General features: G+C 44.1%; 2 protein-coding genes across 2 annotated transcripts in view; one reads left to right on the forward strand and one right to left on the reverse strand.

Annotated features, from left to right (window-relative positions):
- Fam228b (family with sequence similarity 228 member B) overlaps positions 1–4,840 on the reverse strand; it is a 42,085-nt gene extending 37,245 nt beyond the window's left edge. Inside the window, exons 1-2 of the mRNA XM_021179673.3 lie at positions 4,757–4,840; positions 4,255–4,386 (exon numbers count right to left, since the gene is read on the reverse strand). Of these exons, the coding sequence (XP_021035332.1) occupies positions 4,255–4,362 (108 nt within the window). The 5' untranslated portion in view covers positions 4,363–4,386; positions 4,757–4,840. The remainder of the gene's footprint in view (positions 1–4,254; positions 4,387–4,756) is intronic.
- A 210-nt stretch (positions 4,841–5,050) lies between these two features.
- Positions 5,051–14,819, forward strand: Pfn4 (profilin family member 4). Its single transcript, XM_029484891.2, has 5 exons — positions 5,051–5,733; positions 5,832–6,115; positions 10,351–10,488; positions 11,382–11,487; positions 14,184–14,819. The coding sequence occupies exons 2-5, from the start codon at positions 5,999–6,001 to the stop codon at positions 14,210–14,212; spliced, it is 390 nt and encodes a 129-aa protein (XP_029340751.1). The 5' UTR covers positions 5,051–5,733; positions 5,832–5,998; the 3' UTR covers positions 14,213–14,819.
- Positions 14,820–19,600: the final 4,781 nt, after the last annotated feature.

Consider the following 19,600-nt stretch of genomic DNA (forward strand, 5'->3'; position numbering starts at 1 on the left):
ATTTATGTATTTTTGTGTAGATTTAATGGAGTTTTGCTGTTGTTTGATTTTGAGTCAGGGTCTCAATATATAGCCCTGGCTGGTCTGGAACTCACTGTGTACCCCAGGCTGGCCTCAAATTCACAGAGATCCACCTGCCTCTCCCTCCTGAGTACTGGGATTAAAGAAGTGCACACCCACACCCACTGGACGACAATTCAAACTCAAATGTGTGTCTAATATTTTTGAGGGAACAGGATCTGGCTATGTATTTATAACATGTCCTAAAACTTGCTCAGGAGTCTCAGACTTGTGATCCCCTGCCGTAACCTCCTAAGTGCAAGGATTACAGGTGTGAACCCATGCCCTTGACTTCACAATTTATTTATTTATTTTCTTTCCTCCTTTTGCACAGAAAGTTGCTGATTATGACAAGACTGCTGTCCTCAAGTAAGATTGATAGTGGATTAATATTGTAGCTCCAGACCAAAAAAAATTTATATATGTGTGTGTGTGTGTCTGTATATATATATATATATATATATATATATATATATATAGAGAGAGAGAGAGAGAGAGAGAGAGAGAGAGAGAGAGAGAGCAATCTGAAAATCTGAAGACACTGGAGAATGACCAAAAGGCTCCATCTTCTTGTTTCAACCAGAGCTAGTGAAGGTAGCTAAACCTCACACACATATGATCTCACTCGTTGAGGAATTAGAAAGCAAAGCTCATGGCAGTTATGGCAATTATGGTAGGCTTTTTTCCCTAACAGTGGTGGAGATAACCCTGATTCATGCTAAGCAAATGCTCTCCCACTGAACCACTTGAACTGTCTGTGGACAGGGCTTGATGCAGCCCAACTAAAGCCTAAGAAAAGTAAAGTGGTCTCAGCGGCTGCTAACTGACAAAGTTTAGAGCCTGCACTCTGCAAAGTCAATTACCTGGTACATTCAATATTCTTTATGACATAAAAGAAGCCAGGTCTTGTATAAATAATGACTACCATTCATAATGTCTAAAATAGAATCTAAGATTACTATACACAGAGGAAAAGGAAAATGTGACCCATACGTAAGAAAAAAAATCAGCAGAAACTGGGATGGTCCATATCTTGTAACTGAAAGATAAAGACTTCGGGAGTACAGCTTCAGACACAAGCCCTAATTCTGGTTACTCTACGTACTAGGGAGGCTGATACAGGAAGACAAAAGATTGAAGACCAGGCTATGCAATACAGTGAGGTCCTATCCAAAGAGAAAAGTGGAGAGGGATTTTTTTTTAAATGCTAACAATGAATAGACAGACTTAGCAAACAAACAGAAGCAAGAAGAAAAAAAAAAAAACAGTGGAAAAATCCAGCTCTTAAATTTTACAAAGAAACAAATTTCAATGAGATTATCAGAAGATTGGAGATGACATAAATAAGAATCAGTAAATGTGAAAGTATAGCATTAGGAATAATTCACTTCAGACCCAGACTTAGCGACATGTGCCTGGAAACCCAGCCCCAAGAAGGCTGAGGCAGGAGGACTAGAATTTGAGGACAGCAGAGACAACAGAGACCTTGTCCGAGAGACAAAAGTGGGGGTGCCAAGGGAGGGAAAGAAAGAATACCTGAAAGAAGGGCATTTTGGAACCTGTAAGCCAACAGATACAAGAAATCCAATAAACTTCAAGTAGTGGAGAAATTAGAGCCATCATACATTGCTGGGACTTTATAGTGAAATGGCACAGCTGCTGTGGGGAATCTATTTGCTGGTTTCCCAAAAAGTTATGTATAGAGTTATTTGACCCAGTGAGTCCAAGCCAGTGAGTTACAAGAGAACTGAAAACATGTCCAAACTAAAAATTATACACAAATGTTCCTGAGAGCAAAGTTCATAACAAAACCCTAGAAACAGTTCCAGTGTCCATCCACTGCTGCAGTAAAATGTGGAACCCACGCACTGTACCAGGACTTCATCACAAACAGCATTGTGGTATCCATGCACTGTACCAGGACTTCATCATAAACAGCATTGTGGAACCCACACACTGTACCAGGACTTCATCACTAATAGCATTGTGGAACCCACACACTGTACCAGGACTTCATCACAAACAGCATTGTGGTATCCACGCACTGTACCAGGACTTCATCACAAACAGCATTGTGGTATCCACGCACTGTACCAGGACTTCATCATAAACAGCATTGTGGAACCCACACACTGTACCAGGACTTCATCACAAACAGCATTGTGGAACCCACGCACTGTACCAGGACTTCATCATAAACAGCATTGTGGAACCCACACACTGTACCAGGACTTCATCACTAATAGCATTGTGGAACCCACGCACTGTACCAGGACTTCATCACAAACAGCATTGTGGAACCCACGCACTGTACCAGGACTTCATCACTAATAGCATTGTGGAACCCACGCACTGTACCAGGACTTCATCACAAACAGCATTGTGGTATCCACGCACTGTACCAGGACTTCATCACAAACAGCATTGTGGTATCCACGCACTGTACCAGGACTTCATCATAAACAGCATTGTGGAACCCACACACTGTACCAGGACTTCATCACAAACAGCATTGTGGAACCCACGCACTGTACCAGGACTTCATCATAAACAGCATTGTGGAACCCACACACTGTACCAGGACTTCATCATAAACAGCATTGTGGAACCCACACACTGTACCAGGACTTCATCACTAACAGCATTGTGGAACCCACGCACTGTACCAGGACTTCATCACAAACAGCATGAAGTGGGGACCAGAGAGGCAGCTCAGTGGTTAAGAGTGCTTCCTGCTCTTCCAGGTGCGAGTTCAGTTTGCAGTACACTCATCAGGCAGCTTAAAACCATTCCAGCTCCACAGAGCCCAACACCTCCTTCTGACCTTCACAAACACCTGTACACATATAATGTATAATTTAAAAGACCATGAAGTAACAAATGGTACAACATGGATGAACCTTGAAAGCATTATTCCACATGAAAGAAGCCAGTCACAAAGGATCACATATTACATAGGACTCATTTGTATAAATGTCCAGAATATGCAAATCTACAGAGTTAGAAAGTAGATTACTTTTTTTTAAATTTTTTTAGATTTATTTATTACATGAAAGTAGATTACTGTTACCAATAACTAGAGGGCAAAGAAAGAAGACTGCCAATGAATATAGTTGGTTTTTAGGAATGATGAAAAAAAATTAAGAGAGTGGTAGAAGTTATATATCCTTGTGAATAGACTAAAAAGGAAACTGAGCCAGGCAGTGGTGGCTCACGCCTTTAATCCCAGCACTCAGGAGGCAGAGGCAGGTGGATTTCTGAGTTCAAGGCCAGCCTGGTCTACAGAGTGAGTTCCAGGACAGCCAGGGCTACACAGAGAAACCCTGTCTCAAAGGAAAAAAAAAAAAAAAAAAAAAAGCATACATAGGAGCCAGGCACTCTAGAGGCAGAGGCAGGCAGATCTCTGATTTTTCAGACCAGCCTGGTCTACAGAGCCAGTTCCAGGACAGCCAGGGTTATACAGCAAAACCCTGTCTCAAACAAACAAACAAACAAACAAGAAACAAAACAAAACAAAAAAGAATACATAAGTTTTCACTGCATAAAAATTTTTTAAAATAAGCCAAACCATAATGACAGAATGGTTACAGGAAATGAGGGAAGTGTGAGGGGGACTCCAAAAGAACTCGATGAGAAAACTGGGAACAGTCAATGTATTTGTTATCTTGATGTGTAAAAATGGCTTCAGGAACATACACACGTTAAAATTTATCCTTATGCATTTCAAGTGTATTTATTTCATACCAACTATATCTTAATAAAACTCTTTAGGAAGAAAAATACAACATATCGAGGTTTAAGTAGGTTTTTGTTTGTTTGGTTGGTTGGTTGGTTGGTTTTTCGAGACAGGGTTTCTCTGTGTAACCCTGGCTGTCCTGGAACTCACTTTGTAGACCAGGCTGGCCTCGAACTTAGAAATCTGCCTGCCTCTGCCTCCCGAGTGCTGGGATTAAAGGCGTGCGCCACCACGCCCAGCTTTAAGTAGGTTTTTATCAGCTTTGTTATATTGTTAAAACTTATAATCAATGGTATATGATTCTACTTTAAGCTCTTAAAGAGCAAAGTAAGTAAGTAACAAAGTAGAGTTAATGGGGATAGATAGGTTCTATCCAATAGAGTAAAAGAGAAATTAAAATAAAACTTATGCACAAGGCACCTCTCTAAGCAAGGACCTCAACAGTCATACAACTGTACCTCCATAAAAGAAAGCGACTGTGGTTCCAACCATTCTTTGGAGCTCTTGAGCTTGGGGAGTGTGCCCGTCACCATATCATCTTGGCTCCTATTTTTCATTGTGGTCATCAAGTAACACAGTCCCTAGAAAAGCTAAAATAGCATTTATTTTGTAATTAAAATTCTCCGCGGTTTAATAATCAACACTCATGACCTTGGGCACTTAGGAAACGAGTCTTGGAAAACTGCCCGTCCATGTGTCCCTTCCAGTTGGCTTGAAACAGGGCTCTCTTGAAACCCTCCTGGCTAGGAATTTAGTTCCCAGCAGTTTTCTAGGTTTGATATGACATGAATGTTGATGAGTTGTCCCTTTCAAGCTACTGACAAATGAACTCGGAGAAAGAAGGGAATTTGGGACCTTCAAGTTCCGAGAGATCCAAAGCCCTCCCCGGGGCCTGCATGTGGGGGAGAAGAACTTGTGGGTCTGCGTCCATGATGTATCTAGGGTACCAGGCCCGCTCACCAGGGAGTACCGGGCCCCGGATTCGCGATTCGCCGGCTCCGACACAGACCGCGTGCGCGGGCCGTCCTGCCGTGCAGGCTTCCACAGGCCCTTCAGCCCCCTCTGGCGGTGGCGGTGGGCAGGCCCTTCGGCTCTCCGCACCACAGTGAGCCCGCGGCCTCAGCCCGAGACCTTGGATTCGGAACGCGCGGGCGTTCCGACCTCTGTCTCCCGGGACGCGGCGCCACCCCTATGCGCCCCTCGGCCAGCGGGGAAGACGAGAACGCGCGCGCACCTCGCCGAGCACACGGAGGAGGGCAGCCCTCTGGCCTGGGCGCGAGGCGAGTCGAAAAGGAGGCGGGGGACTGTCTCGCGCTAACAAGCAGCTATCGCAGCCAATCAGCTTTTCAGATCCGTGCTACGCCCGCCCCTAGCGGAGCCTGGTCTCCTCTTGTAGCCCCTACTCTGTGTTTAGTTCCTGGACTCCAGGACTCAGGATTCAGTTAGGCTACCGGCCTCCCATCAATTAGTTCTCCGAAGGCAGCGGCGGGAGAGAGTCGTTCGCCTTACTAGGTACCTGCGGCGAAAGAGTGTTTGTGGCGGTTGACCCTATGAGGGCCGTCCAAGATGGCAGCACATGAGCAGGAAATGTAGCTCTAAAGAGCCTCCAAGGTGGTCTTAGAGATCAGGTTCCTGTCTTGTCTACAGCGTTGATGCTGGCCAAGGAGGAGGAATGAAAGGAGTATCTTTTTTAAATCGGTGGTGCACCTTGAGTGGTTTTGAGATTTTGTGGATAACTGGTTGCTTTTTTTTGTTTTTACTTTATTTTACTTTTATTTATTTATTTGTTCATTTTTGCGGAGCTGAGAATTGAATGAAGGACTTATTCGCAGATCATTTTTTTTCTAAGACAAGGTCTCTTTGGCCTTGAACTTGTGACCTTCCTGCCGTTAGAGTACCCAAAATAATAGACAAGGACCTTTGTTTTTAAATCTCAGGTAAATCATTAAATAGATAAAAATATTGAGGCACTGATTTTTTTTTTCCAAATTCATCTTCATAAGCCACTCTGTGAATTCTGATTTTTCTATAATAGTTTTTCTTTCCCTCTGAGTACTGGTGAACACTGGATGATGGACCACTATTTTCACTCGTCCACCGTTTTAAAGGACACACACTGATAATAAACTGGAGCGTCAGAAGCACTTGTATTCTCCCTCTTGGACTCTTCAACTGCAGTTTCTGGTTCAGAGCTGAGGAAGCATGAGTCACTTGCAGAACTTACTGTTAGATACCCTACTGGGGACGAAACACGTGGACAGCGCAGCCCTCATCAAACTCCAGGAAAAGACCCTGTGTGTGACATCACCAGGATTTAGTGTAAGAGGGTGAAAGCTTCTTAAAAATATTTTTTAGGTTAGCATATAGAGTGTTGGATTTTATATGTCATCTTCATGTATGTGTTGTAAGCTATGTAACATCCGAACATGTTTCAACAATGTTAGAATTTATTGAGTAATGATAAATTCACAAAGTACAATAGTTTCTGTGGCAACAATTTCAGACATATGCCTGCTTTCTTTGGTAACCTCACTGGTAAGCACAGATTCTTATTCTGCTATCTTAATTACTAATATCAACTCATGGATCACACAAACACATACACAGTGTTACAGATTGGCAATAAAGTGTTGAGGCCACAGCAGAGATCAAGAATTTTCAGAAGTCCTGAAAAGCAGGGCAGTTGGTAGAAATATCACTAGATATTTGATATTTGTTGATAAATTAACAGTACCAGAGCTTCTGGAAAGAGTCTGGAGAAGCTGTAGTGATGACTTAAGGCTCCTTCAGATCTCAAGTTTGAAACTGAAGCCGCAGAGTTGAAACCAACTCCAGGAATAAAGGAACCAAGATGGGTCCAGACAGATTGGTAGACTGATAGATGGGGCAAGTCCAGGTCAGTAGGAACCAATACCATCTCAGTGCTAGGTGTTTGCTTCTTTAGGGAGCCAGGTAAGGAAGATACACCCATTCTTTGCTCTGTTGTATATGGTAGTTTCTTGGGCCTGTTTTTTCTGATACGATTTTAATATGTCCATATGCCTCTGCTATTTCAGCATTCTCTCTACTCCCAGAAATAAGTCATTTTTTCAGTCTGGGTTGAGTGGGTGGTTCTCGATAGACCTACTGTTCCTGTGTCCATCCAGGTGTGAAGTCATCCTCCATCTTCAAAATGGAGTCTCTCAGGGCAAGACACACTGAAAAACCACTGTTTTACAAAATATAGAGTAACTTAGAGCAAAGCACAGCCTGATCCTATATGACACTATACCTTGATTTGATTCATCCCCAAGGGCCTTCTATCCACCCTCTCCAGCTCCGGCTGGTTCTCTTCCTCCCTTAATTCTTCTGTTTTCTTATCATGTGTATTCCATTATCCTGTTTCCCACATTCCTTAAGAGATCCTCCTCCTCTCTTATAAGTTTGTCACACACACACACATACATAACTGTAAAGCTGTGTTTGATGTGTATGGGTGTGTTTTGTCTGCATGTATGTTCATGCACCATGTGTATGCCTACAGAGGGTGAGAGGGCTTCAGGTCTCCAGAACTGGACGGTTGGCACCTACAATGTGGATGGGCGTTGGGAACTGAGCCTGGGTTCTCTGCGAGAGCAGCAAGTGGTCTTACATGCTGAGTCATCTCCCCAGCCTCATCCACATCATTTTCAATCTAGGTTTCATTTATAACATAAAATGTGTAGGGGCGGCTCTGTGGTAATTGTCCATCTGAGTCTGGTTTGTTAATCCTTAACACAATGATTTTTTTTCTACAAATGTCATGATTTTCTTTTTTTTCTTTTTTCCCCTGAGACAGGGTATCATTATGTAGGCCAGACTGGCCTCAAACTCACGGAGATCTGCCTGCCTCTCCTTCCCAAGTGCTAGGATTAAAGGCATGTGCCACTGTTTCCAGCCATTTCAATTTCTCTATGGCTAGATAAAATTGTACTGTGTATGTGTAGTAAATGTCTTTATCCATAGTGACAGGCATGGTGGGTTCCATTTCCTGGCAACTGTGAAAAACCACAACAACAAACCCCTACACGTGCCCATCTCTGCTGACAGGTTGATCTCGTTGATTCAAAGTCCTTCAGTGATATGTACGGAAGAGTGCTACCTACCGCTAGGTCATGTGGTAGTTCTGGGTGCAGCTTTGGGAACGTCTATGCTGATTTCCACGGTGGCTGCACAAGTTTACACCCACAGCGTCAGTGGATTGAGTTCCTTCTCTCTTTCCTCATGTCCTTGCCAGCTCTTGTTGTCATTTGTGTTCTTCTTTATTTTCTATTTTTAAAGAAGGTTCATGTAGCTGAGGCTAGCCTGCAACTTACTAGGTATCCAAAGATAACCTTGAACCTCCTGCCTCTACCTCCCAAGTGCTAGGACTGTGTCCATGGAGCACCAAGCCTGGTTTCTGCAGTGCTGAGGACTAACCCCAGAGCGTCAGCGTGCTAAGCAAATACTCTACCTACTGAGCTACATCCCTGCCCCCATTTGTTTTCGTTCTCTTGATACTTATTCTGACTGGTATATGACAGATTCTCAAAGCAGGGTTTTTTTGGTCATTTTTACTTTTCATATCAATGTTTTCAGTGTGTGTGTGTGTGTGTGTGTGTGTGTGTGTGTCACATGCATGCCTGGTGCCTTCAGAATTCAGAAGACTTGTATCCCCTAGAACTGTAAGCCACCATAGAGGTGCTGGGAACTAAATCTAGACCCTCCCTGTGAGCAACAAGTATTCTTAACCACCGAGCCATCTCTCCAGAACTATTATTTTCATTTATGTTCATGTGTGTATATATGTACATCTGAGTACAGTACTCTTGGAGGCTAGAAAAGGGCTTCCAGTCCTCTGGAGCTGGAGTTGTAGGCAGTTATGCACCACCTGACATGGACAGTGTGCACTGAACTCCTGTCCTTTGGAAGAGTGCAAGTGCTCTTAAGTCCTGAGCCATCTTTCCAGCCCCTCAGAGCACTTCTCATTTTGGATTAGGGTTTTTGGGGGGGGCGAGGAGGAGGCAATATTGAGAGATGGTTTCTCTGTGTATTCCTAGCTGTCCTGGAACTCACTTTATAGACCAGGCTGGCCTCGAACTCACAAAGATCTGCCTGCCTCTGCCTCCTAAATGCTGAAATTGAAGACATATGGCACCACTGCCAGGCTCAAAGCAGTTTTTAACTTGCATTTCTCTAATAGCTAAATCTTTTTTTTTTTTCAAGTATTTAGTCCTTTTGTATCTCTTTCAAGAATCACTTATTCGGTTGATTGGTTGGTTGATTTGGGGTTTTCGTGTTCTGAGTCTTGAAGTTCTTTATAAACCTTTGGTGTGTCAATACCTGTCCTGTATGTGGTTGGTGGTTATTCTGTGTTTCATATTCCACCACTTTGCTCAGTGATTGTTCCCTCTGCTGTACATAACTTCAGTTTTGTGCAACCCCACTTGTCGGTTCTTGTTTTCTGTGCTACTGGAATCCTTTTCTGACAGTCTCTTCCTGAAGTTGTGACTTTTAAGTGAAAAGGACTGTTCTGATAGAAGCCAGTGGCAGTATCTTAGGATTCTGGACCACACAGCTGTAATCATCAGTGATTCTGTAGTTGTCATGGAAGAGCAGCCATAGAGAATGCACAAAAGGATAGGTTGGCTATTTGTTGATGCAATCTTATGCAAGTTTGTGTGATGATTGCATGTCACAAAGTGAAAACCAGGCCAGGCGTGGCAGCAAACACCTTTAATCCCAGCCCTCAGGAGGCAGAGGCAGGTGGATCTCCTGTGAGTTCAAGGTCAGCCTGTGGGAAAGTAACTTATTCCCCTGTTTTAATTGATGTCTGGGAAGCTTACTGCCTCAGTCGGCTCACCTAGGCCTAGTCCTGGAAGTTTCTAGCTTCTGCATAATCTAATCTAGGCCTAGAATGTTTTCAGCCTCTGAGACTTCCTGCTGAATAGGTCCCTTTTGTTCTTTCTTAGCTTTCACTGGCTGAACTCAGATGTTCTGGTTCAAACTCCTCTCCAAGCTGACTGATTCAATCTGCTTTTCCCTCAGCCTCTGAATTGCTCTGCCAGCCAGGTGAATTAAAGGTCTGTGCTAAAAGCTAAGCCACACCACAACTAGCAACAGGTTCAAATACCATGTACCAAGCCTGGTCTACAGAGTGAGTTCCAGGACAGCCAGGGCTACACAGAGAAACCCTGTCTCAAAAACAAAACAATAGGGCTGGTGAGATGGCTCAGTAGGTAAGAGCACCTGACTGCTCTTCCAAAGGTCTGGAGTTCAAATCCCAGCAACCACATGGTGGCTCACAACCATTCGTAACGAGATCTGACTCCCTCTTCTGGAGTGTCTGAAGACAGCTACAGTGTACTTACATATAATCAATAAATAAATCTTTAAAAAAAAAAAAAGAAAAAGAAATAATCTTAAAAAAAAACAACAACAAAACAAACACCAAACAAACAAAGTGAACCCAGTCCCAGTCCTCGGTGTGTGTGTGTGGGGGGGGGGTGATGTCCAGCGCCTTGTTCTTCTGACCTGGCCTATTTTAACCTCTGCAGGTAATGCCAAGTGATGTTCGAACACTTCTGAATGGATTTGCCAAAAACCCATTATTAACCCGAAGGGAAGGGTTGTATTTCAAGGAAAAGGATTACAAATGTGTCCGGGCCGATGACCATTCTCTCTATGCTAAGAATGTAAGTATCGAAGGTTTGAAGACAGATGGGCTAAAAAAAAAACCTAATAATTTTACTTAATATTTTTCACCCCCTCCTGATGCTCTCTGTAAAATGGAATAAGATCAGTACAGCCTTGAGTCATTCAGATAGCAGCCTAATGCCAGGAAGGCATATCTGAAAATACTCACAGACGGGCTGGGGATAGACCTCAGGGCTAGAGGACTTGCCTACCATGTGCAGAGCTCTGGGCCTGATGTCCTGCACTGAAATTCAGTAAAGACAAAGCATTCCCAGGCACACCTGCTGGATGTTGTCAATATTTATTCTGGAATCTGTCGACTGCTTCTCCATGGTCCACAGGCCACTTAGCATGGGTCCCGAAAGCCTGACTAGGTGAGGGAAGGAAGACAGACAGACAGATGCAGAGATACACACCATAAAGCCAGGGCCATGTGGGAGTGTTTAGACACACAACAAAGGTTTGTGCCCCTGTTAGGCCCAAGAATGTTATGTCAGACACAGAGGTGGGCAAAGGATGGTTGTCAGGGGACTAAGTCAGCCCAGAATGTGTAGTTACTGGGCTCTGGACTGCAACACTCCAACCTCCGCATGGACAGGAGTTCTAATCTGTCAGTGTACGACACAGTTTCTTTCCAGGAACTTTCCTTCACGATATGCATAATATCAATACAAAAACATGAAACCTTTTTAGAAAACAGTACTAAAATGCTAAAAAAAAAAAAGGAATGAGAGATTAAAACAAAAATACATGAATATGAAGAAGTCAAGAAGTAGGGTTTTTGTTTTTGTTTTTTTTTGTTGTTGTTGTTTTGTTTTTAAGTGACTGGCGGTAACTGCTGGTCCTGTGGTTAAGACCACAGGCAGAGTGCTCTGTTTTCTCCTTTATCTAGGAGAACACTGGTGTGGTGGTGGTGAAGACCAACATGTATCTTGTGGTGGCAACTTACACTGCAGGCATGTATCCTAGCGTCTGCGTGGAAGCCACAGAGAAGCTGGGTAAGTTTGCCTCCCATTAAGGTTTGAGACCCTACTCAGACTAGCCTGAGGAGAAGGGAAGAATTTCCTGAGGGATCCAAAGGTGGTGCATAACCACAGAAAGTACTGACCACGGGGGGCCATGGGAAATGCAGGTGCCGCGGATGGGAGCACTACTGGGACTCCGTCTTGTCTCTGCCTCAGTAAGCCAGCTTTGATCTAGCCCTTTGCAGTGCGGCTGCTTCATTCCATGGCATCGTGGTATCATGATGAAGTCTCCCTTATTTCCTCTGAGGAGCCTGACTGTGTCATCTAGTTTACTCCCCTCCTCCCCCACATCAGTAAGCTGTTGGGAGAGATGGCAGGGGAGCAGAGAGGAAGCAGGTTAAAAGTGCTAGGGACCCACTCTGTAGGAAGAGGACCCTGCCAGCAGAGAAGCAGCAGTCTTGTTGGGGTCCCTTCCCTGGGTTAAATTTGTGTAAATTAAATGGTAACAGTCATTTGAAGTAGGAGGGTCTTCTAGCAAGAAAAGTAGCTATCCACTCATTCATTCATTCACTTATTCTTGTAGAAAATAACTATTGTGTCCAATCATGTGCCCTGCACCATCTCAGACCAAAGTTGGGTAAAACATACCCTCTGCCTCCTGTGCCCCTTAGATGTCATCATACCTGCCAGATATACATCCCTATTCTGTCCATGCTCCTAACATCTGGTTAGCACTTCACAGAACATCAAGTCAGATCTGGCCTTCCACTGCGCTGTAATTTTACTCACACTGCCATTGTTATTCCCATTAGAGCTCTTTGTTAATCTGGATTATGAACCCAGGGGGCAATATGCCTTCTTAATCATCCTCCCATCTGATGCCTAACTCAGTACCTGATTTTGAGTAGGAAATTAATACATGTTTGATAAACAGAGAAGTGGATGACTTCTACCTAAAATATCTAGAGAGCTAACCTCACCTGAATATGTGGGAAGTTAAGTACCTGAAATGGAGGCCTGGTTTCAGCAGAGTAGGAGCAGAAACCAGAACAGAGATGTATAATTTGAGCTAATGTATCTCATTGAAGCATCCATGAAATGAAAGAAGGAAGGCAGGCCATCAGACTGCCAATAAGCCTATGAGCTCAGACTCCAGGCTAATTCCATAATGAAGACCAGAAAGGTCACTGACTTTGTTATAATGAAGATTCTGTGACCTTTTTTCTCCTTTTAAATCCATGGCTACAAAAGACTCCAAAGAATAATACAACTCGCACTGCCTGTTAGAGCCCACTGTTGTGGGAAAGTACCAGGTATGTTAGAAGTTAGAAGTACTGTGATTGCTGGGCAGTGGTGGCTCATGCCGTAATCCCAGTACTTGGGAGGCAGAGGCAGGCGGATTTCTGAGTTCGAGGCCAGCCTGGTCTACAGAGTGAGTTCCAGGACATCCAGGGCTATGCAGAGAAACCCTGTCTCGGAAAAAAGAAGAAGGAGGAGGAGGGGGGTGGAGGAAGAGGAGGAAGAAGAAGTAGTAGTAGTGCTGGGATCCTGAGGGGAGGGCCGGCTGCACGCCAGCTGCTCATTTTCACTAAACTGTGCTTCCCTCATCCCTTTCCCCTCCCACCCTCTCTCTCTCTCTCTTCCCCCCTCCCTCCCTCCCTCCCTCTTTTTCTGGGATAGGGTTTCACTATGTAACCCAGTCTGGGCTCAAGCCTGCCATCCTCCTGCCTTAGCCCACTAACTATTTTGTTTCTATCAAAAATTATGTGATTATTATAGAATATTCGAGAAATAAACTTATGGTGGTTAATTTCATTTGTATTCTCTGGGCGCACTGGCATACACCCATACGCCCAGCACTCAGAAAGAGAGGTGGGCAAATCTCAGTGAGTTCAAGGCCAGACTGGTCTACATAGCTAGTTTCAAGCCAGCCAGAGTTACATGGTGAGGCCCTATCTCAAAATTGTTTTTATTATGGAAGATTCTAACAGCATGACTTAATGACAGCTTTAAGAGGTGAATAGGCAAATAATACTATACTACTTTATACAAGTCAGCCAGGCTTATTTCTTAAACAACTTTGGTGGCTCAAATGTATTGGTAAATGTTAACCGCTAATTCTAGGACCTCAGTTTTTAAAAATTGGTATGAAATTATTAAAGAACTATAATTTTTCCTTAAAGTTCCTATGACTCAATTTCTAGGCCAGTAAATGTCCTAGATCCTTGATGGGAAAGTTGCTGAGATCTTAACCAAATTCACATGTAAGAAATTAGGCTCTGGTTTGGACATCTACACAGGAAGAATTTTTGATGAATGAAACACAGCTTTCAAACGTTTCTTATTTAATTTTTAATGAAGTGCTATTGACCGGTTTTAAATGTAGGTATAACCTAGTCATAAAGACCAGGCAACAGGTTCTACTGTTCCTTCAGCCCTTCCCCATCCAGCTCCCTATGATAGCTATGTGCACTCTGATTCTCGGCATAGAGAACCAATCATTCTCTAGAGCTGATGAAATATCCCAGTAACTCTCAAATAGAGCTGAGTGCTTATATCTCTCTCTTAGTAGACACAGGCCTGTGTTTTAACTCTCCCTTGTAATGCCACTACAGAGCATGGCGCCAGCACGTCGTAGTCACCTAACCCTGTGCATTGGGAATGAACAAACTGTACTGCAATGGTAGTTCACGACTCCTAAATCATTAACATGCTGTGTTTTCTTTCAGGAGAGTATCTAAGGAAAAGGGGAAACTAAGACCGCAGATAACTAGTGAAGACTACTTGGTTGTTTTAGAAGAAAAGTATAGATCCTTAAGAAAAAATATTCTGTGGTTGAAAACACTGCATGGAAGATTAAAACAAAGACTGAGCTAAGGGAACAAGTTTTCTTATTTCGGAAGTGCATCCTCTCTGACTGGAAGGACCTGACCAGCTTGTCCCTTTTCTTTAAGCATTGGTCACAGACATGACACCTGAGTGCATTTATGGTTTTTCACAGGGCAAGTCTACTGGGAGTCTTATCTCTGAGTCCCCACACATCTTGCCAGATATGCCAAGAATATAGGCCCTAGCCACTCATATGTGTGAACCCCATGCACATTGAAGTCAGAGGGCAGCCATGGGAGTCACCTCTCCTCTGGGTGATGGGAGTGGAATGCAGGCCATAAGGCTTGGTGGCAAGTAAACCCATGAGTCATCTCACTGCTTCCGGGAACCACTCTGTAGCTAGGGCCATACCAGTCTCATGCCTCCTTAAAGGCCTAACGTAAGTAACACTTGGAGGGAAAACTTGCTAAGTGCTTTCTGTCAAAGATGTAGAGTTCCTGATTCAGTGCCCCTTTATTAAAATATAGGCCACAGTGCATGTGTGACAGCCTTCTCATTCTCAGCAGACATGTGGGACCTGTGGGGAAGCAAGGCAATGGAAAGACTACCCAAAAAATGAGCCACTAATCAGTACTAAGATGGACACTCACTGTCTTATCTTCAGGCATCTGATATTGTTCATCATTATAAAGACCTTCCCAAAACTATAGAGACTTCTGACTTCACCTCCCTCACTGCTTCTGAGTCTATGTCTTAATAAGGCAGAATGGCTACTGAGAAACCTTTCTGAGATAGGGGGTTCTGTTGACTACCTGCCACATGATGATCAGAACAATAAGAGAAAAAGAGCCTGTCTTCATAATTTAGGGTTCTGCCGTAGACACTGAAAAGGAAGCATCTCTCTTTCCCTGTCAGCAGCCCCAGGCGGGCTGGTCAGTGCACCCTTCCTCAGTGACCCTTCCTCAGTGACCCTTCCTCAGTGACCCTTCCTCAGAGCACCCTTCCTCAGAGCACCCTTCCTCAGAGCACCCTTCCTCAGAGCACCCTTCCTCAGAGCACCCTTCCTCAGTGACCCTTCCTCAGGGCACCCTTTAAAGCACCTTCAGGCATTGCTTTTAGGGAGGCAATGTTCTGGTTCTTTGTCCAAGAGAGAGCCTAGGAAATAAAATTTTAACTCTGCTTTGGCCAGATTAGATTGCCATGATCCATAAGGATAATGACCATTTAAGTGACAACATTGTTCTTCAGGTCCCTCTACAGTGTACTTTAAATGGGCCAAACAGGACATCTGATGGGTCTCTAGGCACACAGACTAGTTGGGACTGGGTTAAAGGGCAAATCATTATGATGTGTGCCCCAGTTACATAGTGAGTCTACACAGAGGCTCTGGCACCCAGAGAGGTGACCTTAGACTTCAGGGCCTGGGGAAGTGGTGGAGCTTTTAAAATGATTTTATCTCCTAGATCCAGCACCACAGTCTTTCAAGATACTCGCTTGGTCTAAGTTTCTAGCTTTGATAAAGTAAACGCATATCTTAAACACTTTGCAGTTTTGACACTGCCAGGCAAAAAGATAGATTCAGGGTTTTGAATCCCTAATACATTCTATTCTGAGAAAAAAAATCTCAGATCTTTTTCGTTTTTTAAATATTTATTTATTGATTTATTATCTGTAAGTACACTGTAGCTGTCTTCAGACGCCCCAGAAGAGGACATCAGATTTTGTTGCGGATGGTTGTGGGGATTTGTTACCATGTGGTTGCTGGGATTTGAACTCAGGACCTTTGGAAGAGCAGTCGGCACTCTTTTTTTTTTTTTTTTGGTTTTTCGAGACAAGGTTTCTCTGTGTAGCCCTGGCTGTCCTGGAACTCACTTTGTAGACCAGGCTGGCCTCGAACTCAGAAATCCACCTGCCTCTGCCTCCCGAGTGCTGGGATTAAAGGCGTGCGCCACCACGCCCGGCCAGTCGGCACTCTTAACCACTGAGCCATCTCACCAGCCCTCAGATCTTTTGATATTTATAAAATTATTTTTCAAGTTTATTTTTCTTTTCATAATATTTTTATTATTATTTGGGAATTTTAAATCATAAGCCCCAATCACACTCACTTCCCAGTTCTCCCAGGTATGCCTCCCCACATCCTTGAGCCCTCCCCCACACCCCCAAAAGAAGAAATAAGTCCAATCTGTGTTGCCCATATACTCACTGGAACATGACCAAACTCCCAGTAGTCAGCCCCTTAAAACTGAGTCCTTTCCCACCTGCGCCCACATCCGAAGCCACCATTTGTGAAGAGCTACATATCAGCATCTTTATCATAGTTGTAAGAATTCTCCTCAATGGCTTTCTGTCTAGGCTATTACTTTGAGGTGGGGTAGGAATTGTCCTGTAAGCTTAGATGTCCCTCTTTCTCAACTGTGAGTCTGCAATCTTCAATACCACTACAAAAATGTCTTCCTTGCCCTTTACAGTCATTGACATATCATAGACTTCCACATGGTCTCAAACATCAGCATGGACTCCAGGGGCAGTACAGACCATAGACATCAACAGGGTACTGTGCCACAGCATGGGCCACAGACACCAATGTAGATAGCATTGGTGGCAGCACAGGCCAACAACAGCATGGCTTTAGGTAGCAGCAAAGCCCATGGATAGGATATCCCCACAGCCCTCAGTGTTAGCATAGCCTTGAACATCAAGACACCACTATCTGCAGTTAGGACCATGGACCCAGATATGGCTCTCAATGGTAGCAAGGACCACTCATATCAGCATGGTCTCAGGTGGCAGCTCAGGCCACTCACATCAATATAGCCCCCAGCTTTGACACCACAGGGTAAACTGAGGCAGGCAGCAAGGTATGGTTTCAGTGATGGGGTCAATGCTGTTAGCATCTTACAACAATCAGCACTAGAAGGGCTGACAGGTTGATACTGATAGCAACAGATGGGGCTGCTGCTGCTGCTGCTGCTGCTGGCAGCCAGTGATTAAATTACTCAGTAGACTTTTCTCTGAGGGAATAAAGTTTGATTCATGGGGGCTGGCACTCCCTGTAGACAGTGGAAAAACTCTGAGCTCTTCTCTTTAGGGGCTGTCAAAAAAGAAAGGCAAGAGAGAAAATTCAAACATGCATACACACTTAGTGGATAAAACAAAGTATACTCCAATAACCTCACACATATACATACAACATACATATACATACATACATATACCCATACATACATACAAATACATATATACAGACAGACAGACATATTCATTTGCACACTGAATGGATGGAACAAAATTCCAGCAAGCAGGTTCCAAGCATTTCACACACACACACATATATATACACACCTACACACAGTTGATGGATAGAGCAAGCTCCAATACCACTTTTTCTTCTTCCATAACTTATATTTGCCAGCAAAATCTTTCAAGCAGTGTAAAATTACAATATGATTACATTCTATTTTTCTTTTAATGAATGACTAAGCAACTTGTTCTAGACCAACAAAGTGTGTTAGGCAAGGTAATTAATTCCCCAGCCAGTTTCTCTTACTGGCAGGCAGCAATTTGCGGTTACAAAAGGAAGGATTATTTTAGTATCTTAAAAAATAATCTTATCGGGCAGTGGTGGCACACGCCTTTAATCCCAGCACTCAGGAGGCAGAGGCAGGGGGATTTCTGAGTTTGAGGCCAGCCTGGTCTACAGAGTGAGTTCCAGGACAGCCAGGGCTACACAGAGAAACCCTGTCTCGAAAAAAATAAAAACAACAACAAAAAATTTTATAAGAATCTTTTTAAAAATCACAAATCTAACATTTTATATAAAAAAATAATCAGTCAGGGGCGACCATAACTGAGACATGCAGCTCAGACTTTATGTGGGTCCTCCAACAACTGGGGAGCTATTCCTGTTGCCTGTCTGAGGAATACACCCCCCATATGTGGGCTGCCTGATCTGGCCTCAATGGAAGAAGATGTGCCTAGCCCTGCAGAGACTTGATACACCAGGGGCTGGGGGTAAGGATCGACCCTCGCAGAGGAGAAGGGGGGAAGGGGAAGGGACTGTGTGAGGGGAGGGCCGGGAAGGGGGCAGCAGTTGGGGTGTAAAGGGAATAAAAAAATCATATCTACATTAAATCCTCAGAATGCATGCCTACTCAGCAATTTTTATTAAATCATATCAGAAAGCTGAAGGGGAAAAATGGGTACAAGAAATGAATCACTATCCCGAGCTTTTGTCCCCGCTGGCAAGAACACACTCAGGACAACCGGAATCTTCTGCGGCAAAGCTTTATTGCTTGCTTCTCAGGAAGATCCCGACCCCAGAAAATGGAGTCCCTTATATAGCGCTCAGCCATGATGTTTCAGCACCTGATGTGGCGTGACAGCTCTTGATTCGTTGCTCGCCCATCACACCACTATTACACCCCGAGAATGGGCAGTGACTAGGAGTGAGTTCACTCTTGCACTTGCGCACAAGGCTTGTTTACCAGTTAGTCACAGCGGAGGCCAGTGCCATCTTATAATGGTGATTGCTCGCTGCACGCGCACGGCTCTCCACAGCGATTGCTCGCTGCACGGCTCTCCACATCTCCCCCTCTTTATTTTATTAAATTGAGGCTGGACTAGGTCTGTGTAATTATGCCCATCTGCTGTGGCTCCTGTCTTAGGTCGTTCCTCCAATGTCACAGCCTTTCCTGTCATAGGGTAACCCTATCACCACTGGGCCCCGTGTCTTAGGATGATCTGTGCATGAAGAAAGTTGCCCGTCCCTGGATACCGCAGTGCTATGTGACAGTAACTACTAAATGACCTAGGGCGAACTCTACAAAAGAGGCCAGCCACCAATGTCAACTAATTTTTGAGCATAGATAGCCAGATTTCGGGGGAGGCGCCTTGCTCAATGGCAGCAAGTGCTTGAGCTATCACAACCTTGTCACGTGTTTGTTGGGTTCTGAGCTTGCAAACCAACCAGAGCATGAACACAAGTCCACAGCAGGTGGCAACACCAAATAAACCCACCCCCACCCATTCCTTAAAATAAGAAAATGCAGATGAAATCCAGGAGGAGAGGCCCTCTGTCAATGACAGGTCCACTCACGTTGAGTTGATCTTTAAAACTGCCACCCTCAGGGCCTCAAGAGTCTCATCGAATCCCTCGCACCTATTTCCTGCAAGATACAAGGAAAGCTGTCTAGACAGATTAGCTGCACAAGTAAAATTTTCATATTGGACACTGGTAATACACAGAGCTTCCAATTTTCTTTCACAACCCAACTAGGCCATCTGGTATAGAACTCCTATCTGTTCTTCTGCCAGG

The sequence above is a fragment of the Mus caroli genome, unplaced genomic scaffold (assembly GCF_978045245.1).
Source record: "Mus caroli unplaced genomic scaffold, Mus_caroli_1 scaffold_14, whole genome shotgun sequence".
NCBI lineage: Eukaryota > Metazoa > Chordata > Mammalia > Rodentia > Muridae > Mus > Mus caroli.

Bases quoted from the DNA above. Each gene is read 5' to 3' on its own strand.
- Pfn4 (XM_029484891.2), top strand. From the start codon at position 5,999: ATGAGTCACTTGCAGAACTTACTGTTAGATACCCTACTGGGGACGAAA. The intron at 6,116-10,350 runs GTAAGAGGGTGA...TAACCTCTGCAG, and splicing joins TGACATCACCAGGATTTAGT to GTAATGCCAAGTGATGTTCG. The intron at 10,489-11,381 runs GTAAGTATCGAA...TCCTTTATCTAG, and splicing joins ATTCTCTCTATGCTAAGAAT to GAGAACACTGGTGTGGTGGT.